Source organism: Dicentrarchus labrax, unplaced genomic scaffold, assembly GCF_905237075.1.
Source record: "Dicentrarchus labrax unplaced genomic scaffold, dlabrax2021, whole genome shotgun sequence".
Classification (NCBI taxonomy): domain Eukaryota; kingdom Metazoa; phylum Chordata; class Actinopteri; family Moronidae; genus Dicentrarchus; species Dicentrarchus labrax.
The window spans coordinates 10,390,260-10,415,400 of NW_026136702.1; the positions used below are offsets into that span (position 1 = coordinate 10,390,260).

The following is a 25,141-nucleotide window of genomic DNA, read 5'->3' on the forward strand; positions in this document are numbered from 1 at the left end:
ATTGCTCCTACCTACTGGTGTTTACATTGGTGACAGCGAGAGTTGGAAGTTTTTTGGGGAAAGTGCAACTCAAGTCTTGAGTCAGTTGAAGTTAGTCCAAGTCAAGTAATTGCAAGTTAATAGTGTTTCATCTCTGACAATTGAAATCGCATTACATTTGAACATTTTGCTTTCAAACCTGTGTTGTGTTTTTTTTTTTTTATTGCATAAACGAGACCTAATTAGGTATAACTAATTAAATATTGAAGGCTCATGGCTATTCAGGGCCTGCCTGTTGCTGTTGTCTTTATTTTTTTAATTTTTCTGGCTTTGTCCAGGTCAAGTCAGATGAAACCTTTTACCCAACAATTCCCAATCAGGACTTAAATGTCTCATTTTTATGACAAGTCTGACTCAACTCCAAGTCTCGGCACTGCAGCTCTGCTCCTGCTTTTTCTCTTAACTCTGCACATTGAGATTTCAGGAGAGCTGCTGCTGCTGTACCATAAATGAGCACTTATATGAACAGTTTTCATGCCTCTGACACAGATTAAGACAAAATGTGGATGTGGACATAAACAATTTGCGCATGTTGGGTGTGATTTATTTATTTGAATGTATTTCTCCTTTCTTTGCAGTATCTTGAGTTGTTTGTTGGTACATTTCCAAGTTGTGCCACTTCATTCTGAAAGCCCAAAGTTTATGTGTGTGGTTGTTTATGTGTGTGTCTACTTGTGGGTTTTTACCGTGCAGGGAGGAAGAAAGTAGTTAGCAGTTAGTGGCAGCACACTGCCATTCTTTTAACAGCCCTCACACACCTCATTAACTCTCTTAATGAGTAAGTAATCAGACACATTCCCCCTCTGTCTTTCTGTCCTTTTCTCCATCTTAAATGGACAAATAAAATTAAGAGCATTTGGCAAGGATAAACATTTTCTTATCATGCAATCGAGTAAAAAAAATCAAGAAAACAAACACTCTATTTTAGATGCACACACACTAAAATAAATGCACTTACACTGGCACATATGCAAGCACCATACAGAAACCTCTTTTCAGGATCTAATCAGTCACAAATAGAGTTTTTTTTTTTGTTTGTTTTGTTTTGTTTTTTTTGCTGGATATGGCTCTACTGGCTTTTTTAAAGGTTTCCCAGCCTGACTATAAATATATCTCTAAAATGTAATAGTGTAATGCAATGAGAGATGGACTGAAGAGACAAAGATGATGACATAAGTGTGAGAGGAAAGTCCACACTGCTGTGGTTAAAGCATCATTTACAAGTTGAAAGATTCCAGGGCTTTCAGGTCATTTTCTTTGCCTTTGAAATGCAAAAGAACCATAAAATCATCATACAATTCCTTCTCTTAAGCATTACCAGTGGTTTTATGCTAGATCACATGACAGTCGTGCCACAACTCAGCTTTCCCAATCCATGCTACAGTATGAAACTTTACATTTACATTTATTCACTTTAATGAGTGGTTTTGAGAACTGATTTAAAATCTGTCTTGGTTTACCTTAAAAACAATGAAAAAGTGAAAGTAAAAAAGCCTTTCTAAATGTACATAACTAATACCACAGTTACTTTGCCAGAAAAGTGCAAACAAAGACAGAGAGGAGGAGAAAGAAAGTGGTGTGAATGGAGTCATTGATGGAGAGTCTGTATTGCACAGCGCAAGACTTCCACATAAGTCCTTAAATGGCAGTGTGTATTTCCCGTCAATGAAACCTTTAAAACCAAGACATCAGAACATCAGATCATCCCATCTGATTTATGATCCCCTATGTCAACCGCTGTTGTCAGCCAACTGTGTAGTCAGAGGTTATGAAATCTTTAGGATATGAAAGAGGCAATTGTTTGCGTTTGTCAAATAGGCATGTGTGCACATGTGTCCATATGCATGTTTTCATTTGTGCATTAGAAGTTATATATTACTTACCCACAGAGAACCACACTGTGGAGCCAGAAGCCCTGAGGGTTTAAACCAGAAAAAGATCTGTCCCTGAGGTGGCTGAGGTGGCTCAGCATCCCCAGCAACTCCTTTTGCTGTCAGAAATAAAGATTAAAGAATTAAAAGTATGATCAACATAGGCTTAAAAAACTACACTAATCTCTTTACACTGCTTTTTCGATTGGTAGGATTAACATCTAATTGGTTATGCAGCCACAGTAGGTATTTGTGCAATGCAGAAGAGAGTTGTGTACAGTATTAGTGCAATGTACTGAGATAGAGATCAGAGGTTAATGATGTGAATCAGACAGGAACCAGACATTACCTTCAACGTGCGGCTAATCTCCAGACCAGGCGCCTTCAGCTATGTCTGATAACATTGCTAATTATTCTAGATATACACTCTGCAGGGATTCTTGTAAATAGGGATATCAGTAGCTAGTTTATTATCACAGCACTTTACGCTGACTAAACGATACCAATGTTTGAGGTCTTGTATAAGTAAAATCTTAAAAAGTCCTGACCGCAGCGTGTTAGGGGCTGAAGCTCATACTGCGAGGACACACCTGAAAACATGTGTGTTACCTCATCATTAGAGCTACAATGGGAATGAACTGTGAGCAACGTCACCTAAAGAGAGCCAGGCTACCATTATGAACTAACTGCCCACTTTGAGGTATGTAGTGCATTAAGGTAAATCTATACCAGGTCTAGCCACACTCACTCTCGCTCACTCGGGCATTGGTTCACACACCTGTAATGAAAAGGGACTGGTAGGCATGCTGTGTGCAGGAAATAAGGAAACAAAAAGTTGCAGGTTTGACATCATTACAGCACTGTGTGAGATGCCTGAGGCCCTAGAGTGGGGCTGGAGGTTGCTGCCATGCCTCAGGATAGTCTGGAGAGTGCGGCTTGACGCTGACGGTTTCCACGAATCCTTTTGCAAGTGGCTTGAAGTCTGGAGGTTATGACCTGCGCTGCTGCTTCTGATAGTTAACTTTGTCTGCTTTCCGCTCCTCCAGTACTTCACAATCTGATGACTCTGAGGTTAGCTAAGTCAAAGTCACATTTTGGAAAGTGTATTAGCCTGACACTCAAAGGCAGAATGATTTGATGGAGGAACAAAAGACAAGGAGGAAGGAAACTGTTTTCAACGTTTTGTCATTTCTCTCCATGCCAGTTTGGTTGTTAACCTTGTTTGGGCTGCTTCTCAAGTGATGCACTGTGGTGGTATTTGCTGAAGGGCTGTAACATTAGATTTACTGTCATGAGTTAGCGATGGAGACCATGGTGGCCAATATCCCTCTTTGTGGTGACTGTTCTCACATAATCATGTCTGTTTTTGAAGGGATCAGTGCTGCCCTGAAAATCTGCTTCTAAACTAATCAGAAATGTCAAATATCTCGGAGCCAACACAGTCGAGGCTGAGCTTAGAAAATACCAGTAAGGGGCAACCACAGACTATGTAAAATACAGCATGGTCTCCCACAGAAATGTCCTGTTTGCCGTTTTGAGAATGTGTAAATGTAGAAATGTAGCGTTGCTAAATTTAATATCGCTTTGGCTCCCGTAGGAGTTGAACCCGTCGATAAATCCTTAAAGGACACAGAAGACTGCAGACTCCAAACCATGACCACTGTGATTATTCTGTTATACGTGACAGAGGAGAGAACAAACCAGGCAGAGGGAGAAAGGCAATATAAGTAAATGAGAGAAAGGCAGACTTTTTGGCACGAATGATAGCATCATTTAGGGTTGTCATGGGGCTTTTTTTGGGCACACATTGTCCCAGAAAAGACCTACAGTTACAAAGCGACCTCCCACGACCTCGGCACCTAATCCAATCAAACAGCACCATAAGTGGGAGAATATAGATCACTCCAGCCAATCGTGTTATAGCGTGCTAATAGGATTATAGGGGTTTTAGTGTGTGGATTCCACCCTAGAGCTTTCATTTTACTACTTACACACATAGCATTGTATTCATATTGTCAGAGCCGTCCTGCCCCGTCTTGCATTCCAGCTTCTCATGCCTGTCTCCATCTCTCTGTTTCGCTGTCTTTCTTCCTCTCCCTGGGCCTGCTACTGTAGCCTCTGGCACTCTGACAATGCTGTCCTAGCACAGCAATCTGTTATCAGTTCTTATTGTAACCCGGGATCGAACACACACATGCAGACAGACACAGATGTACAGGGGGAGAAGTAATAACAGTGTGTCTGCAGTACAGCACTATGGTGTCTTTGTGTGTGTGTGTGTGTGTGTGTGTGTGTGTGTGTAATGTATGTGTTAGTGTGTTTGTTGCAGGAAGGTTAGGAGAAGGTAAGAGGTCTAATTCACCATCAGATAGAGCGCTTGGCCAGGTAGACCAAAAGCATTCTTCTTGCATGGAGCCACCTTGATAAGAGGCACAAATATAGCCTGGGTGCCAGACTGACTCAGCTTTCAACTCTGCACTTACGCTGTTTTGCCAAGAGAACAACAAAGGAGCTGGAGGGAGCACAACTGTTCTGGCTCCCATGCTTCTTGTTGAGGAGACATGAAGCACGGTTTGATGTTTGGGATATGTGGCAGACTGACAGAATAGATAGATTATTGTTGTATAATTGCCTAAATTGCCTGTTAACTGTGTTGCGTTGAATATCTCGGTGATAGCAGATGCTATGCAGATCTGCTGAGGAAATAAAACTCAGAAACCTCAGATGGTAAAATTAGAATGCGCCATTAGATGGAATATTTATGTTCTCTTTGAACACGAGCCAACGATGTGTGTGTTTCATTTGCACATCTGTACATGCAAGTCGCATTTTTGTGAGTTGAAGATAACAGCCAGATAAAGGCTTTAGTGTTGAAATGTGATGCAGTTAAGATAATTGGATTTCTTATTTGTTCATTTATCCAAGGTATAAAGGTGCTCATTTTATGGCCATTCCTGTGTAGTGTCATGTCATGTTAAATTCACAACCATCTTCTAATGGGGTGAGACTGTAAGGATTGGGTAAGACCCCACTGTGCACATGCATTCATGTCCCACGAAATACCGAACTGTGTATTTTCAAGCAAAACAGATCATTTTATTTTGTTAACAGTTGCTTTGCGTTTTAATATATTCAAACAACAAAAAAGCTAACACGCAAATTCCATTTCTAATTGTGGTGTATTTGCAGTGGCCTGCAGAGCGCTGTTTTAATTTCTTCTGCACCATAAAGGCACAACCACCCATTCATTAGATAGATTGCACAACACAACCACTGTGGTGTGTTTTGCTCCCCTCTTTTGTATTCCCCGTTGAAACAATGTGTGTGTAATACTCATTCCAAGGAAAATTCTGGAGAGGACAACCCAATGGGGATACTATGTGAGACCAATATCGGGAACTCATTTTAACATTACCCCATGGGGTTTTCTAAGCGTGGATACTTGTTGTGTGCATCATGGGAATGCATGCTGTGGTGTACATTAACATTAGCTAGTAGAAGTCATCAAAGTGTTATAGTAAGTAGTTGTGTTTTGTGTTTTATAGACTGTGGTGGCTTCAGCCTCTCTATGGGCGGCCATAAGTACTCTGTTTACGTTTGTCCGAGCTATGGGAGCCCTCCACGCTTGTGTGTGTGTTTCAAGACAGAAGCCTCTCTGGCAGCGCCCTACAGTTTCCCTGTGTGTGGTGTGTGTGTGTGTGTGTGTGTGTGTGTGTGTGTGTGTGTGTGTGTGTGTGTGTGTGTAGAAGAGGGGCAGAGCCTTTCTGAATGAGGTTAGCTCACCATTTAAATGACAGACAAAAGACTCTGCTAATTAAAACTATGGCTACTTGTGTTTCACTCACTCTCCTTCCCCTTTCTCCTCTCTGACCCTCCCCTCTCTCACTCTTACTTTCCACACACATGCACTTTTCAAATACCTAATTTGTACCCACCGTTAAATGTTGCACACACACACACACACACACACACACACACACACAGCCTACTAAAAGATAATGTGCTTTGTGCTGCAGTGTCCTAATGAATCCACCCCACAGGGACAGCGAGAACCCCTCATTGGTTGCTGCCCCACTGCCTGTTTGTTTGTCTGTGTGCAGGCAGCGAGTTGGGAACCTCACACCAGAGCATGGTTAAGGCACAGAGAACAAATTATAGCATGAGTGAACACTGGATAATACAGCCACTATAAAATAACCACTCCACTGTGGGTAGAGCTCTCCATGCAGTACCATGCACCTCAGGGTTTTGGCACACACTGGAGAGAGAACACAGTTACCCTTAGCTTTCTGTTCTGCACCGTTGACTGTGGTAAAAGAGGGAGTGACTCTGAATAGAGTGTGAATTCTGCTGGTTGAAAAGCAAGCTTTAAACACTGGAAATCATAGTTTACATAGGAAATTGTTGGAACATGTTAATATTGCTTCTAGAAAAGAGTGCTTTTCTAATGAACACACACCCTGCCTGAACTAAACAAACCAAACCAAGGAAACGTTATGTGTAACTAATGCCTACTTTTTGTCTCCACAGAGATCTGAGCGAGAACTTCATCCAGTCCATCCCCAGAAAAGCATTCAGAGGAGCTACAGACATCAAAAATCTGTGAGTAGCTCAACCTTTCCAGCAGGGATGGTGCTGCAACTGATACTTATTTTCATTACTAATGAATGATTGGTTAGAAAATGATGATTTATGCCAATCACAAGTTCCCAGAGCCTATGATGATATCTCAAAGTGTGTTGTTTTGTCTGACGGACTAAAATCCAAAGATATTCAATTTACAATCATAGAGGCAAATCTGAAAACATTCTCATTTAAATGCTAATAATAGTGATAGTGTGAAATGACTAATCTGTTAATTAATTAATGGCGAATGCTGATGCACTATTAGTTGATAATAAAAATCAGTGATGGTAAGTCAATGAAGAGTTAATCAAGATTATCCAGACTGAAGTAAATCACACTGAAAGCTTCTGTAAGTGAACAGCAGAAGAGTGTGATCCATCCACACTTCATTCAGTATAATTCCAGCATGTTAACATTTTTTTTCTTTATCTGGCTGAGTTAATGGCCCTCGGTAAGAATAAAACATTATATGCGTATGTGTATGCATGTCCAGTGTGTTCTATATCACTCTGATTAGACCAACTCACACACAAGCAGCTCCCCAAAGATGGCTTGTAGGAACTGTGATTTACGTCTTCACCAGATCATATGTACATTCACACACAGATTTATGAGGTATATCGATGCAGATAAACAATCAGTAAAGTCCCCCTTTGCTTCTCGTGTGGTTACATGACCTGAGATGACTAAACCAGTATCGATTTACAATGGTCCATCAGTGTACTGTATCGATAATTACAACTACCCCACTGGGAGAAAGATTGTGTGTGTATGTCTTGTGTAACAAAGCCTCTGTGTCTCCTGTGTGTTTTGCAGTCAGCTGGATAAAAACCACATCAGCTGCATCGAAGATGGAGCCTTCAGAGCGCTGAGAGGCTTGGAAGTGCTGTAAGTATCTGAAGCTTTGCTATTCATCCAGCCCCGCCCTGTATGATTCCATTAAAGCACTTAGTTAAATTAAGATTGTTTTTGCCCTACTAATAACCATAACTAATACACACATAGCGCAGACCTTTAATTTGTATGGCCTTGGTTGTTATGCCAAAATACCCCCAGTGGGCCTCATGAGGGGGCCTGCATCATGGAAACCAAGCTCCATTAACTCATTGTTCCACACAGTTGACAGCAGCGTTCCCCTCCATCACATTAACACCCCCCCCACACACACACACACACACACACACACACACACACACACACACACACACACACACAAACAATCCTCCACCTCCATCTATACCCCATCCAGCCCTGGGCGGGCCATCTGACAGGGGACATCCAACCATCTTGATCAAAAATCCCATTCAAGTGAGCATTCCACCCTGGATGCATTGGTGACCATGTTATGCAGTTTTTTTTAAATATTCAATTAATCATCCCTTGTCAAAACTCATAATCACAGGCCTCCATTAGATGTCTCCACCTGAAACAATGTAGACTAACAGTGCAGGCCGAGGGACAAAGGCACTTTGACAGCCTTGTTATTTTTATGGTGAAAGACTGCATGTGTGTTTGTGGGGTATTTTTAGGGGGTGGGGAGACAAAAAAAAGCCATTAAAGGCTGCTTTCATGGCGTGGATGGATTGCAGATGTAGTGATATGGTTGTCATAATGGTGTAAGAGTGGATGGGGGGGTTGTTTTGATGGGGTCTGTATGTATGGGTTTTATGGGGGAGGAGGACAGGTTGTGTTAAAAGGGGGGAGCTGGTTGAAATATGGTAAAGGGCTATTAGGCTGATTGAAATGACCTGACTCTCTCACTGCAGCTGATGCCCAAGGTTTGAGAGAAGTGTGTGTGTGTGTGTGTGTGTGTGTGTGTGTGTGTGTGTGTGTGTGTGTGTGTGCGTGTGTGTGTGTGTGTGTGTGTGTGTATAATGTATGTTTCTGAAACTACAAGTTGGGGGGCGCTTGTGATCATGCTTGTCTGTGTGTGCACGTGTGTATATTTGCATGCACAACTGTACGTGTGCGTGGGAGGTGCGAGGGCTTCCCATCTGTGTGGAATGAAGTGTTATATTCCCAGCGGGATGCCACAAAGAGAGACGAAGAGAAAAGAGAGGGGGGATGGATTTAAAAAGATGGAAAGGAAGAGGATGGTCGCAACAAAACTCCTTTTGAAGTGTATATTTTTAATGGATCCTCTCCCCTGCGCTGACGATGTGACTTTGTTTGCTCTTTTCTTTTCACAGAACGCTGAACAACAACAACATCAGCAGCATCCCCGTCTCCAGCTTCAACCACATGCCCAAACTACGAACCTTGTAAGTCGCACCTAACCCACCACAATGTTCTCTCTCTCTCTGGAAGTATTCTTTAAAATAAAACCATATTCCACAGTAGAGAAAGTCCCATAGATCTCAATGGGAGTAAATGTCATTCCAGGCAGTGTTGGGGGGCAGCCATAGCCACAGAGCACCACAGAAGGGTCTGTAGCAATGCCAGGGGCCATTATCCCCTCCATCTAAAGCACACACCATAACAACTGGCCCAGATAGACGCAAATAACCCCAGAAGCCTATTGTGTATTGTGCATTGTACATGATTACTAAATCTGAAATTATGTACAAATTAAAACAATTATGCCTGCTGAAACTCTCAGAGTCGTGACTCCCCGTGGCCGCACTTCTTGCAGTGGTTCCTCACTCCCAGTGGGGTTATATTATATAGCTTTTCTGTTTATGTGAACACTGTGTGTCTGTGCACATGGGTTTGCAAGTTAGCATACGTGTTCCAGAGGTCCACACCACACCACAGCAAGAGTTATTCTGGACAGGCACAGCATTCCAGGAATGCCGTGTTTGGAGTGTTGGGTTTAGAAAAAAAGTCCTCTTTAGTTTTCCTCCTTTTTAGAATGTGCCATTTACAATCATCCATGTAGCGTATCATTTAGTGCATTTCGCCACAGAGATTGGATGTGATGAGTGCTAGGAAAGAATAGACACTTTTACTGCTATTTTGGTCTTTAGCTGGTGTTAGTTTAGATTGCAAAGAGAGGGTAGACAGAGTAGATCTTTTGTTGCATCCATGCTGAATTTCTGTCTCTCTTTTAACAGCCGTCTCCACTCCAACAATCTCAACTGTGACTGTCACCTGGCCTGGTTGGCCCAGTGGCTCAGACAGAGGCCTACAATTGGTCTATTCACCCAATGTACTTCCCCTGCCGAGCTCAGAGGACTCAATGTGGCAGAAGTACAGAAACACGAATTCAGCTGCTCAGGTAAGACTTGTGGAGTTACTTATATTAAACTTAAAGAGAGATAAAACAAGAACATTGAAAATCATATTGTGTATTGTTTCTTTTGTCATTTACATGTTCAGTGTACAGGCTAGTTTATAGCATCTCAAAAAGGGATGAAATGGCAATCTTTTTGTTGCACATGGGTACTTTAAACAAATCATTCATACCAAAAACAAACTCCTGTTCTTGCTAAAAGATATTCTCCTCCCTCTACTCCCATCGTGTATTTGTGTCAGTGTATTCACCTGGCAGCCACCTGACAGCTCCTCTGCCCCCGGGCAACCCCACGGCTCTCCTCTGGCCCTTTCATGTGTCTCCAGCTTTCAGGAGCTGGCAGCAGTGCCAGCAAAATGCCATGACATATATATATAAAACACACTGCCAGAGCAAAGGCTTCCCCCACTGACAGTAGTACCCCTCTCGTCAGTCATTATTATTCATGGCCTCTCACCTCCTCACACAAGGATTATTGTGGCTTTGAACTTGAGGTTTCTCTCTTACTGTGTGTGTGTGTGTGTGTGTGTGTGTGTGTGTGTGTGTGTGTGTGTGTGTGTGTGTGTGTGTGTGTGTGTGTGTGTGAGAGAGAGAGAGAGAGAGAAGCATGTGCATGTGGGCGTGGCATGCCGTGCATTGGGGTTATCATATCAGGACAATGGAAAAACAGCATGAGAACCTCCACTCCCCACAAGGCCATCTCACTCTCAACACCAGCTGCGAGGGGTGTTTGTGTCTATGTTTGTGTGTGTTTGTGGGTGTGTGTCCCTCTCTCTCCATGGGTTGTGATTTTTATGCAGCCATACGGCGTGACAGCACAGATCATTAACTATTCATCGCCCAGGGAAAGAGACTCAAAGCGTGGGAGTGTAACGATTCCAGTTATGAAAGGGGAGCAGGGGGTGTTGGGGAAACTTTGGGGTCTGGTAGGATACAGATTCAGAAATTGTGGTTTTGCATGATGGGGAGTTTCAGTTCATGCTGACAACTTCCATTGTGTTAAAGATTTTAATGGTGTTTTGAGAACGGCAGTTTGACACTGATTGGTTCTCTGTGATTCTCAATAAGTCATTCACACTATTTTGGCAAGATACACACAAGATGCAAATAAAATCTATTGCTCTGTATTTCTGCCTCTCTGTGCACAAACACAGTCATGCATTCACGCAAACACATGCACACATACAAACACACACTCCCCAGTTCCTTCTAGAGTGGATGAGTGACCACAAGTTGAACTCCCAGTGAAGGACTCATTAGGGACTGGTTCGCTGGCACACACACACACACACACACACACACACATATATTCCTTTTTTTTTTTGTTGGTATTTTCGATGTTCAGCACTGTGATTGTGTGTGCACTTAGTTTGTGCTGTGACCAGGCCAGGCCACCTGCGGGGGATTTGGGGCGGGGTGGCGCTGTGTTGGAAGAGAGGAAGAGGGAAAAGAGAGGCATGTTGTTGTGAGAGGCAGGAGAAGGAAAATGGGGTACAGTGTGTTATTAGTTTCAAAATATGATGAGATTCTGCAGCACTCTCTGTATCATGACTCACTGACTATCACTCCCAGTATTTCGGCTGGAAAGCGTCTCACTATTGTAAAATTTTGCCAGTAATGAGCAGAGTAACACATTTACTGCTTCACTTTGAAGAAAAATACCCCCCCCCTTTCAAGGCAGTTGTTGGTCAAATCACATTAAAGCTGAACAATCCATCTAAGGCTCATTATTTCTGTTTTAAAAAGGAACTGAATTTTTACTTTGCATCTATGAAAACAAACTGGTGAAAATTACATTTTACAAATAACATTTGCAGAGCAAACACTTACTTTCTTACTTTTTACTTTTACAGGACAAGTGTTTAGGATTCAGTGGCATCTAGTGGCAGTTGCAGATTGCAAACATTTGGATACAGCTCAGCCACTGAAGTGTTTTGAAGAAACTACATTGGCTGCAAAACTCATGAAAAACGCTTAAGCCATATCTATGCGGTGTTTGGTTTGTCTGCTAAATAGTTCCTCCTAAATGTTACACACTGGACCTTTAATTACTTACTCTGGTGTATAACCAGCAGCTTATTTGCTTTTTCTCTCCATTTTTCTCTTAACTTTCTACCACTGGATACAGTTTCTGAGCTCTCGCCACAAAATTATCTGTATATTTTGAAAATGTGAACAGCAGGAACTACAAGTTTAAAAAAAAAATAAAATCTGGGTGCAAATCAGTATCTCTTAGTTCCTTTTGAGAAGATCAGTAAAAAAATGACAGCCCATTTTTCTCTTTGACCTTAGTTTGTGTAAGTGGCCTCCGCTGTGATTTTATTGAGCAAAACACGTAAACCCTCTTTGCTCCCCTTGATCGTTTACAGGAGAAGTAACTAAAAGTTAGAAGCTGTTTGCGCCAATTTAGGGTTATATGACATAAAATTAATGACTATTGTACTAAATGACCGCTCCTGAGGAATAATAAATGAAGTAAAAATATTATGTTTGAAATGAGGAATGAGTAATAAATTGCTTGAGGGGTGGAATAAAATACGACTCCTGTAGTGGGAAGCAGGGAAGAAATGACTATATAAAGAGGGAAAATGGGGAGAGAACTGGTGAACTGTGGTGCTGAAAGAGAATTTGAGGAAAGAGACAAATGGGAAGAAGCCAGTGATAACATTTGGAAATGATGAGAGAAATGAGGTGGAGTGAGGTTAAATGTAAAGACTTGCGAGCAAATGGACAGGAGGTAATGGGCTGCAGTGACAGTCACTGGCAAAGATATGGGAGTGAAGAGGCTGAAAATGAGGACGCTAAGAGGAGTGAGAGGGAGCAGAAAGAGCAGCTGGAGGAGGGGAGAGCGATAGAAAGGTGAAAGCAAATAAAACAAGGGAAATGAGACGGGAGCAGAGTGGTAGAAACAGCGGATGGGAAAGAGATAATGGGGAAAACAGCGCTAGGAAGAACAGGGGACGAGCATACATCAAACAGCTTCACCTCAAGTATACCTGTCAGTGAGCTGTCATTGTTAAGGCCGCTCCAGCTGTGCTCTGCACTCTCCCTGATCCCAGGCCTGTCAAATATGCCATGTTAGATCAGAAGGGAGTTTTTCTCTGCCCTACACCTGATCCCAGATCTGTCAAAGCTCTGCCATCCCAGATCACAGGGCCTCAGATCACGTGGGTTGAGCGACTGTTCAAGTGTTGTTTCACGCTCTTGATACTATTTGTTGTGCTTACACGATTCCCAGATCTGTCAAAGCGTCTCGGCCCTTCAGGTAATTGAGTATGATTGGAAGTCTGACCTTAAATATTGCTTACAGGCTAAATGGTCCAAGAGCTAGAGCCAGTAATTTCATAGTAAAGCATAATGTTTGGCAGTGACCTGTCTCTGTTTTAGGGAGTGGAGTTTTGAGAACTGTGCTTTCTCTGTCACTGACTTTCACCATCACTCACTCTGTCTTCCTCTCCCTAAATCTACCCTCCCTTCACTCTCTCTCACCAACATTTTCCACACAAGCTGAGCGATAGATAGGAAGGTAATCAAATATTCATGGTTTGAAACTTGGATTAGTAATGCTGTGTAAATGAGGCCATTTAAAAGTCTGTTTTATTCATTTTATCTGGGTTAGGCTTACATACACACATCTTGTACACACACACACACACACACACACACACACACACACACACACACACACACACACACACCGCATATACCAAACAGGGTGTGCTGGCAGTGCAAGCCCCCGCTCTTCACCATATCGTTGACAGTGCCGCTGCTATTTGAACAGGTATCTAGAGACAGCAGGATGGGTTGTGTGCTCTGTATGCAAATTGAAAAGTTGAAGTGTTTTAGAACAAATGGAAGTGAAGAGGTGGGGGGTGTAAAGCTGAATGTGCAGAATGGCATCAATTCCACCCAGAGAACGCAGACTCAGGAGGAAAATTTGCGTCAAGATCAATGGATGTTATTGGGAGGCCTTCAATCGCCACTCCAACTCTATTATTCATGTCTTTCTTCTCCTCACAATGTACTGTGGCACTCCTTTGATAGATAACCTAGTTTCTTGCCCATTGATTCTCAAGGATGTACGGCTTTACAATAAAGTCAAAAGTAGGATGTTTCATTTCTTTTTTTCTCAATGTCAAAACATCCCTGGGAATGTGCAATCATTTGCAATTCAGTCCATAAAGCGCAAAGGGTTGATGACATGAACAGCAGCGGAAGAGTTTGAGCTCCACATGATTGCAAGAGCTGCTCCATGTCACCGCACAAATCCTTCTGGCAAACAATCTCACTCTGTAATCCTGCTTAGATTTGTGCTGCTCTCATTGAAGTAAAACCAAATCCACCTGTACTCACACACCTGTAGGAGCTGCATATTCCTCTCTTCTTGTTGTATTTTCTTTCTGTTTGTGGCTCATGTAGTTTTTTTCTATCTTCTACTCTTCTCTGCAGGTCACCAGGAGTCTTCCAGCCTGCAGCCGTGCAGCATTGGTGGAGGCTCTTGCCCAGCCATGTGCACCTGCAGTAACAACATTGTGGACTGTAGAGGGAAAGGTCTCACCGCCATCCCAGCCAACCTGCCCGACAGCATGGCAGAGATGTAAGCACCTTGTTTAATCAGTTTCCTGCATCTTTTCTTTTCCATAGGGAGTGCTGTCATATTGGCCTACTTGGCATGGTAGAGAACATAAGCCACTGAACCCTTAGCAAATATACAATATTAACATTTATCATTAGCCAACAAGAGACTATAGCTACCATTGCATCACATTCAAGGCTGTAATGGTGTCATGAATTATAATTTAGATAATGCTATAATTATAACCAATTTAACACTTTAATAAAACATCATCTTTGCACATGTAGATTAGACTGAAACCTATGCAAAGTGCACTTCCAGCTCCAACAAAGCAAGGTGGAAGGGAAAGAGTAAGCAGGGGCTACTGATTTGTATTTATTGTTTAAATTAATGTCGTAATGACAATAAAAATACATTGTCTGGCCTGACAGTATATATTTGGTTCTGCAGTAACGATCTCAACTTTTAGTATATAACAATATAACAACATTAGTCCCAAGAGGATAATGTGAGATTAAAATTGCAGATAAATTTAGCTACAAAAGGAATACATGATTTTTACATCAATCAATATTTATGTAATGCCATCATATTCACAGCCCTATGTAGATTTGCTGAAGGACTGCTCAAATCTGTTAGGAAGTTTGGTCGTCAGCACAGTGAAACTTGAGCAGCAGACCCACAGTGAAGAGGTGAATCTCAGAGAAATGCAGGGACATCCACAGCTGCATTGTTCTTTGAAGAATGGCACCGCAGGGCATTTGTTTGAGTATGCGCATTAAAGATGCAAATGTGTTTCCATATGTTCTGTATCTGTCTGTGTGTATATGCTCATGAAGGGGTTTAACAAGGCTGAGAGGATTTCAGCATGCATGTTTTATGTACATATGCTGTTTTAGCTTGCTTTTCTCACCATGCATCACCCGGCAGGGAGACATCCATCCATTTGCTTTACACTGACAGACACATGCAGACTTAGAGCAGACTTTAGACTGAGACTGAATGCTCTTATCGGCTCAGACGGCTGTGAACCGCGTGCGAGCGCTTTGCTAACATCCCTCCCTCAGTTTATCAGTCCTCTAACATCTGTCTGGGCATTAACTGTTTACGGCCCACATGCTATCAGTGTACTGTAATTCCCGGGAATGCACGACTAGACTTTTCAAGGTAGTGCTTTTACTCTCGTTATCTGGGGTTTAATGCCCCTGGCAGAAGTCTGCATGACATGGTAGAGCAACACCGTGATTTATGCACGGTGAGAAAAAGGGAGGATGAAGGGAGAAAGCCAGCGGTCGCATTGCATGTTCTTCCAAGGAGCATGTGTGTAGTTAGGAGGACACAGCAAGTTTCTAGGTCTCCTCCTCCCCATGGGGTCTGTTTATAAATACCCAGCTAGTATGGAAGTCACAGATCCCATGTTCCCCAACAACCCTGACCCATTTCTAGTGCAGTGGTGTGCTCAATTTCCAAATTTGGACATGCAGTTCACACTTCTGCGTGTTCCTGTCTAATTGAATGACCACCCATGAAATATTGAGTTATTTTAAATCATTTAAAAGTCTTCACACATCCTGCGTATTGACTTTTGAGATGTAAATAATTCAGCCTCACCCGTGCATTTTGCCATGTTTTATGGTTTGTAGACCTCTTCAGCATGCCCTCCAGTTGTAATGTTCTACAAGTGGAGAATCTCTCAGAGACTGGTGTGATCTATGAGCCCAATAACCAGCAAGCAGCACTAATGGGAGATGAGGGAGACGGCTGAAAGATAGCTCTACCATGCACTGGTTTTATAGACAACAGATTCTCTCTGCACAGCAGATGAGTAAAGACTTTTTAAAAGTCTCCCTGCCCTTCACATCTAATTGGTGCTTAACCGTGTCCTGCTAATAAACTCTACTATGTTCTGATTCATCTTTTACAAGACCAGGGTGAAACACTGGCTTACATCATGCACATTCCTCCTGTCCTGCCCATCAGAGCCTTACCTTAAAGGTTATATTCCCACAACGCTCTTTCCTTCACTCTTTCTCCTCCTCTCTTGATTGTTTTTTTCCTCCTCCACATTTCTCTGCGTCTTCTCTTCCTCTTTTTTCTGGCTCGCCAGATCACCACAGGCAGGTTTGAGAAAGCAGATCAACGGTGAAGGAATAAAAAAGGGAAAAGGGGGGGGATACTGCTCAGTAATTTGATGCAGCAGGTTTGATCTGTGCTTGAAGTTCATTATAAAATCAGTTTCAATTACAGCAAGGCGGGCTGCTGGGTATCAAGGCCAGCCTAATGCCTTGTTAATGAGGCACTCGGAAACTCATACACACACAAACACACACATGCTGCTCTCATTATGTACAAATCGGAGACCTGCAACCTCCCTGCCCTGCTCTCCCCTAATGAATGCCAGTGTTGTGTTTATGGCTATGGGGATGTGAGCTGGTTTCTGTACTCCTCTTGCAAGACCAGGCCCAGTTAGCCTAAACACTACCACAACAGATTATTATGCACCATAGTCTCTGTCTGTAATGACTGAACTCTGCCATAAAATCCCTCGGCTTTCATCCGCTGCTGCGGTCTTGCCATCCATTTCTGACTCACGCACTGGGTGAATACCCAAAGGCGTAATGTGTTTCCCCTTAATGAAAACCATGTTCAGACCCTAATGAAAAGGATGAAGACCATTGATTGGGCTGACACAAACACCAGCTCACAGACACACACAGACACACACATACAAATGTTCAGTCTGATAAATTGGATGGGAACCATTGATTGTCCGTCCGAAGGAGAGAGATGAGAGATTGTTTCTTTTTTCTCTACTGATTGGACAGAACAGCCCCTTTGTTGATTGAAGGGATTAAGTCACTTGCACATATCGATCTGCGAGGAGTGACAACACAAAGGCTAAAAAGTTGTCAGACAAGCATTGTGTGCCCATGTCTGGCTCAGAGGGTTTTGTTATATGCTGACACACACCGGAGTACTGCAGCACGTAGGCATGCACGTACACAACCAACACTGAAACACATGCAAACAGCATGTAGAGTGCCAGACTGGTTTGGACCAGTCAGACAGACTGGATGAGAGAAGGCGCTAAAGCCACTTGGCCCACCACTCTGCCGCATGGTGAGGGCAGAGCAACCACAGAGCTGTCACTCTGCTGTAAATCCACGGACACATTGGGACAGGCAGACAAAAACAGACAGAGAGAGCATGTACACCACAGGAATCTGTGGTCTGGAATCACTGCTATCCTAAGAATGTCAATTGCGCTTCCATTTCGCTCCATAAATGTAGGCCACTCCTTTTGAAGGGGAAATATGCTTGATTGAAAAATTTGGAAACTCAAAACTGTTAAGTGGCTGTGGCTAATTTCTAACAAAACTTTCACCCCCCCATTCAACCCCCAACAGACATAAACACAGCAATGCAGAAAGCCTCAGAGACATGTAGTAAATCTGAAATGTGGAAATGGTTCTGCACCAAGAAATCACATACTTAAGAGGGTAATGGTTAAATCTATCAACAATGTTCTGTTCGCCAAAGAGGTTTGCAGAATTTTAAATATTTCAAATTTTCCTGTGGTGACAAAAAGCATTTTTAATGATCTTTAGATTCCGTTGTAAGCCACTGGGCTACCACACCTCGCACAGGCCCATGCCTCCTGTTCTGCAGCCAGTTCCTCTGCTGGGAGGCAGCATAGTAGGACAACCAGACAGGCCCACAGCTGGCTCCCTCCGGGCCCCGCTAAGCCTTGTTAAGGACAGTTTTAAAAGCTGTGAAGTGACCTGCAGATAAACAGCCCTCTGCCAGCTACACCAGGGAATTGGTCTGGGACTGAGCTGGGTCCTAAGTAGCAGCCGGCCCGAAAACACACAGACATGCATGCCCACACTAATGGGGTTTAGTGATGTCTGTTTCCTTGGGACCATCTGAGACTGATTAGGCTTTCTGACTGTGCTGAACTAAATGACCAAGTGTATGTTTGTCTGTATGTTCATTTCATTCTTTTGACAGTGTTTTATTGTGAGATTTTGCCAGACATTTTTCTTGTCAGCTCTGCTTCAACAGCTCTTAGGCTCACAGGGAAAAGTAAACTAAAAGAAGTAATATTTCACTAGGGTGCAAAGGTTTCAGTGGACACTTTGCAGACACCCAGAGGATAGAGACAAATTTCACAAGAACAAGTGAGATCATTATTGATTTCAGGATTTCATATGAGAACGAAAGTGCTGGACACTGTAAATGTTATACTGAGAAGAAATATTACTTTTAGTTGAAGACCTTAACACCCTCCCACAAATTGAAACAGAGCCTTTTCCCCTCCAGTCCTTTTCCACAGCACTTTAGTATTCAGACTGTTTATTGGTTCTGAGGATGTTATGACTCCAACATGCCTGGACCTATTACAGCTGGGGAATAGATCTCCGCTAATATAATCAGGCCAATCACCAAGGGTCAAAGGTAATGGGAGGATTACTCAGCTCTGTTGTCATGGAGAAGTCTATTGTTTGCTTAACTGATGGTATCTCCTCTGCTCTCCTCTTTTCTTTTCTCCTCTTTTCTCCTCTTTTCTCCAGACGTCTGGAGCAGAATGGGATTAAGTCTGTTCCTCCAGGAGCCTTCTCTCCCTACAAAAAACTGCGTAGGATGTAAGTACAGCAGTACACTCACCTCAGGGCTAAATAATACAGATGAGAACAAGAAGTTGAGGGCTGGAAAAAGAAGCGACAATTGGCAGTCTTCTCATTCCACTCCTAAGGAGCATGAAGTATTTATTTTGTCTGCGCCCAAAGAACATATTCTTGTTCTCAGGCTTGGGGTGGCATGGAAAGCAAGCACTCAGAGGCTACATGAGCATAATAACAGCTCTCGTCTTTCATTGCTGCGCACTGGTATTCCCCTGGCTAGTGCTGTGTCCAGTCTGTGTTGTGCCTGCGTCGGCAAACTGTAAACTGCGGCTGGGATGATGATGAGGGGACAGAGAGTGTGCTGGAATGAGGGCAGACGCTTCGCTCTCTCTGGGAGTGAACAGTGACAGGCTGGCAGTTGAGACTGAGTGGTTTTTCACCCACTGAACCAGCTGTCCGGTCACCAAGCCAGCACACACCAGTCGGCCAAGCCCATAACACCAACACCACCAGACCTGACCGACATAGCAGGAGGGAGACGGAGGAAACGGAAGGTCAGGGAGTTTCTCTGCCCTTCTTAAAGGATTCCTCATTGTTTTATCATCCAACTCCAGGGACAGTTTGAAGTTCACATGAGGTGAATACAGAGCAGCCGACACACTGAGGCAGCTGCTGTTTCACTGTGAAATCTCTATGGAAATTAATATTTATAGTAGAAAATATTAAAAGAAAACATATATGTATAGTATTTTTTTCAGGGCTGGTTTCTATGTTTGAGTAAAGGAAACCCTTTAACTAAACAAGTGTTACACAATACACTTTTACAAAAGGGTCATTAATTGTCATTGAAGATTATAAAAACGTTTGTGGTTTTCATAGAATGTATTGAAACCAGATTGAGTGGCAGTTTGACAGATTAACGAACGTTACTCTAGTTAACAGAAATGGAGCTAAAATTAGCAACTGCAATCTTATTTTAGCTTCCCTGACCCTGGACTTACAGGAAATTATTATTTATTTCTACAAAAATAAACTGTGTGTGCAAAAACTATGAATCATGGAGACTCAACAAGGTCAGGGTTTCAAACTAAATAAAACTCTAATGAATATGTACTCTGTATTCTGAACAGAAACAACATTGAGCAGCTGCTATTTTACTGTAGTGTTTAATCAGCATTAATTAATTGCGAACCTTTTGCAGTCAATTAGGCACTTCAAGATTTCACATTTATTTAAAAAAACTTTTATAAAAATATCTAAGCTTAACTGTCTAAAAGACATCCAGAAATGTATTTTTAGGAAATAATTAGGTTTTCATAGACCATATGCAAACCAGACTTAATGGCAGTAAGAATGTGTTGCTCTCCTCCATCTGGTTTTCCAAATGACCTGACCTGCTACTGTTGCTGCTGCTGATTCTGCATTTAGCAACAACAATGCATGGCTGCATGTCTGTGTTGACCCTCAGGGCCTCTGTTGATTCAGCTGGCTATGTGCCCTCACTGCCCAGGCCTGTCTCGTGTCCAACACCCTCAGTGCGCACTGTGTGTAGACAGCGTCGATACATCATGATGAATATGGTCTCTCTCCAGGGTCATGCTCTGCAGATGTTCACATGTATGTTTTATACTTAGTGGTAGGTTTTTCTAGCATATTATGTATGGGACATAGTTAAATATTTGATTATAAAGCGAGATTAGGTAAGTTGATGTTATATATAGGCTTTTGTGAGTGTGTGTTTGTTTATTTGCAGTGTGCGCAGCTATGTGTGCAATGCCTCTCCTGACCCTGCGTGTCCTCTCCTCTCAGTAAATGCCAACCGCACACATTCTCTTTCACCTTGTCCCGGTTTGGATGACCTACACGTGAACCACTCCTTAAGACAGGGACGCAGTAACAGCCCTCACACACCAGCACATACACAAACACACCAGTGTCTGAGTTTACAGAGACACATCAGTGCACATGTTGGCTCCTTCGCCGCGTTTTCATTTCCAGGAAACCTCAGTCGTTTGCAAGAAGACAAATGGGTACTTATTTAACTGTTACCCCCAAATGAGAAAATATCCCTCTTCTTCACCACATGATGATTTTCCTTCAAAGGTATCCAGTCGACTGGAGTTCAGTCCACATACTCCATTAACTCTCTCTCTCCATCTGTCTTTCTCTCTTTCTGTCCCACTGTTCCTCATTTACGGTTGCATTTACTCACATAGACACACAGACACATAAACACATAGACACACAGGCTTAGTGGTTATCCTGTGGGGAGAGGCCTGTGGATCCTATTAACAACGGCAATGTTCAGAGGCAGCCTACTGTATTTCGCTTTGGATTTCAGCCCTGCACCCCATTTTTACTTACACACACTCTCACCATGAAACAACACAGCGCCGGTTGATAGGCCACAAATAACAAAAGTAAATGTTTTGATTGGCTTTGAGACTCTAGTCTGCTCCATTTCATCAAATCCCTTGAAGGGACGCACCATCAAATATGGGAGAGAGCTGGAACTCATCTTCGTCCAGCTTACACTACATTTGCTTCCTCCATGCTCATCAGAGACGAGCAGGGGCATTACATCCACCCCGCCTTTCTATGAGGGTGACACCCAGGTGACATTTGGGTCAAACCTCCCCACAGGAAAAGGACTTTTTCTGCCAAATCTCCATTTCCGTGACTAATTCTTTGGCCTTCTTCTTCAACACAGAGACCTGAGCAACAACCAGATCTCAGAGATAGCTCCTGATGCCTTCCAGGGCCTGCGCTCCCTCAACTCCCTGTAAGTGGCCCCCTGAGCTGAGTTTGTGTGTATGTGTACGTGTAAAAGTATAAATATCCCCTCGGTTGTCAATTCCCGTGTCTAAAGCAAGTCTGTGTTGTGATTTCCCAGCGTGCTGTATGGAAATAAGATCACCGACCTGCCTAAGGGGGTGTTTGACGGCCTCTACGCCCTGCAACTGCTGTAAGCAGAATACACACACACACACACACACACACACACACACACACTGCAGATACAGTGTAGACATATACTGAATACCAGCCATGCTTTAATCCCACTCAGTGAGGGAGTCATAACCTTCAAATAAACTTTGTACCTGTGCATAGTTTTCTTGATGGAATGCATAATGAATGTATGCATAAAGATACTCTGACAAGCTACTTCCCTCCCTCTTTCCCTCCTTCTTTCTCCCTCCCTCTTTTTCCCTTGTCTTCCCCTCTCTCTTAGGTTGTTGAATGCCAATAAGATTCACTGTGTTCGTGCCAACGCCTTCCAAGACCTACAGAATCTCTCGCTGCTGTCGCTCTACGACAACAAGATCCAAACCGTTGCCAAGGGCACCTTCACTTCACTACGGGCTATACAGACCCTGTGAGTCAAACTCACCCACATAAACATGCTGCCATACACGCTCTGACACATACCGAACCGTCACCATAAAACATGAGCCAACACAGGAGTTGTTTACTTGCAGGTTTGTGTAATAACACAGGAATGGAATCATGAGGTGGAGAGGAGAGTAAATCTATCATCTTCACAAACACACGGACACACACAGCTTCTGCGGACAGATCAAGATCAAAAACAGCACACACCGCACCCACTCCTTCCACCACTGTTACCCAGACAGCCCCAATTCTTTCTGAATGAATGCCTCCTTTTTATTTCTTTTTCAATAAACAAGGCAAACCACACGCTGTTATCAATACAGACCCCACACTGTGTCGTCTACTACGTCTGAAACTCACTGCATGACATGCAAATACAAGACGTATAAGACACCTGTTGAAGATGATGGATAGTGTTGCCCCTTGGATCACCACACACACACAGACACACATAGAGGGCACTGGGTTTAAGGATCACAGTCTAAAACAAGCTTCTTGTTTTGCCTGCATTCTGAGGAAGGGGTAAAAATACATGTAGAGCCTACATGTCGGGTGGTATGGTTAAATTCAGTATGACGATATTCAGCAATATCTATATAGACTCATTGCCAGTTTATTAGGTAGTTATAGTTAAAATTAGAGCTGCCTACAATAAATGACCCTGCAATAAATCCCATCTTCATGAAGTTATAATGTTTTAGAAACTAATTTTATGGTAACTTGATGCTGTAGTTTGTGGTGATTCGTATTGAATTGCACTGAGAGCTGTTTCTAATCTTTTATAGACCAAATATTAGAAACATCTCTCTGTATAATGCAGTACAATTCACCAGCAGCAATAATTACACCCTGTGTATATAATTGATGTTGAGAGCAATTTACTTTTTTCTACTACTGTTCATACTCTTAATATGTGACCAAAGGTTTTTGAGTAGTTGGCACATCATTCATTTTTAATTAACACATTTTTACAGCATTAAAGAAATAGTTTGGTATTTTGTAAAATAGTTCTCTGTATAACTCTCATGGCTGTACAGTATATATGAAGCTACAGCTGGAAGCCAATTAGCTTAGCATAGCACCAACAGAGCCAGGCTGGCTGTTACCTCCTGTTACCAATCTTTACACGTCAAAATTTACACAAACTTTTCATTCTTGGGCTTGATCAGTTTTCATGTGTTTACCCCTCTCCCTCTTTCTTCCTTTTCTTCTACTATCTGCTTCTCTTACCATTTTCCCTTATTTCCAATCCACCTCCCTCCCTCTCTCTCTCTGTTCTTTAGTCACCTGGCCCAGAACCCATTTATTTGTGACTGTAATCTGAAGTGGCTGGCAGACTACCTGCGCTCCAACCCCATCGAGACCAGTGGGGCCCGCTGCGCCAGCCCTCGCCGCCTTGCAAACAAACGCATTGGACAGATCAAGAGCAAGAAATTCCGCTGCTCCGGTAGGCCGGTGGCTCAGTGTCACTGTCTTCAAATGTCTCCCTCTTATTTCTATCTGGAGCTCTCTATCTCTCAGACAGGCTTTGTTGTTTTTATTCCACTTGTCTCTCGCTGCTCTACTCTTACCTTCTCTCTTCCTCTCCGCTGGGAGTGGCTATTATCTCTGCACTGTTCCCCTACCTCTTACCACATTTAATGAGTGATCATTCCTGGCAAAAGGTTTTATTCGGCCTATCATTTGCTGTGCCGGTGCTCCTCAATCAATATCTCCCCAGATGAACTTGGGGCCAAGGAGAGAGGGATCGTTCGCTGTTTCTCCATTTCCCCTCTATATTACCACATTGTGAGTCTGGTTTCACATTCAAACCACAGTGGGCTGAGATCACCATTCGAGGCTGGTATAAGGGCTAGAGTTTCTGTACATGCCCACCATTCCTCTGCCCTCTGCTAATCTCATGCTCCCCTTCATCTCCCCTTGCCCACTCATCACTCTCTGCCTGGCAGTCTCAGGTTTCCTTCACATCCCCTCACTCCTCTGCACTTCACAAGTCAGGCTCCACCATCCGCACTCCCTCCACCCTGTGCCCACTATTGTGTTTATGCACTGTGCTACGCCGTCTGGCACTCTGCACTGCTGAGGTTTCACACTTCTTTATAGCCTCATTTGTTTGGCTAGACCTAGTGAAGAAGGGAGTCCATGTGTTTTTCTCTTTCTTTTCTCTTTCTTTTTTGGTCTTTTTTCCTTCTTTCTCACTGTCTCCCTCTTTTCCTCATGTCACTCTTCCTTAGCAACAGCCAAATATTTACCACCTTTTAACATTACGTTACTTGTTTCTCTACATTGCCATACACAGAGATAGACCTAGGCTTCTCTGTTTAACTGTCATATACCTTAAGTCATGTGTCCTCATATATAAGCTCTATATATGACTGTTCTGAAGCATAGCGTCACCACAGCTATGCAGGCCAGACTTGTCTCACTGACATCCGTCCCTCTTTCTTTTCCCCATCACAGCCAAAGAGCAGTACTTCATCCCAGGTGAGTGGCTTGTGAATGTTCACACCTATCATTGATTTCCTCCTTTCTTTAATTATCCATTTCTTTAATTATGCAGCAATGTAGCTGCATAATTCCTTTACTTACTGGTCATTTAAATTAAATTCTCCCACAGGTTAAAGGTAATAATTTCAGTTTATTACAACTTGGCTCTTGTTTTTGTAGTTTCGCCATCATTCGCTAATAATAACATTTTATTTACAAGTGAATTGCTGAGAGCTAGAAGCATGGCGTTGCTGCTAAAAATAAGTCAGACAGGGCAATAAACACTGGCACT

The 25,141-nt window shown here is 42.9% G+C and overlaps 1 protein-coding gene across 6 annotated transcripts in view; it reads left to right on the forward strand.

The window, feature by feature from the left end:
• The window catches only part of slit1a (slit homolog 1a (Drosophila)), an 87,837-nt gene that overhangs the window by 42,591 nt on the left and 20,105 nt on the right, over positions 1-25,141 (forward strand). For 4 of the 6 annotated variants that reach the window (XM_051421299.1, XM_051421294.1, XM_051421311.1 and 1 more), the window contains 11 exons: positions 6,441-6,512; positions 7,353-7,424; positions 8,726-8,797; positions 9,590-9,753; positions 14,218-14,365; positions 18,919-18,990; positions 21,680-21,751; positions 21,863-21,934; positions 22,202-22,345; positions 23,646-23,809; positions 24,823-24,846. In XM_051421299.1, coding sequence (XP_051277259.1) covers positions 6,441-6,512; positions 7,353-7,424; positions 8,726-8,797; positions 9,590-9,753; positions 14,218-14,365; positions 18,919-18,990; positions 21,680-21,751; positions 21,863-21,934; positions 22,202-22,345; positions 23,646-23,809; positions 24,823-24,846 — 1,076 coding nt within the window. The remainder of the gene's footprint in view (positions 1-6,440; positions 6,513-7,352; positions 7,425-8,725; positions 8,798-9,589; positions 9,754-14,217; positions 14,366-18,918; positions 18,991-21,679; positions 21,752-21,862; positions 21,935-22,201; positions 22,346-23,645; positions 23,810-24,822; positions 24,847-25,141) is intronic. The other 2 variants (XM_051421303.1, XM_051421319.1) reach the window with 1 other exon arrangement.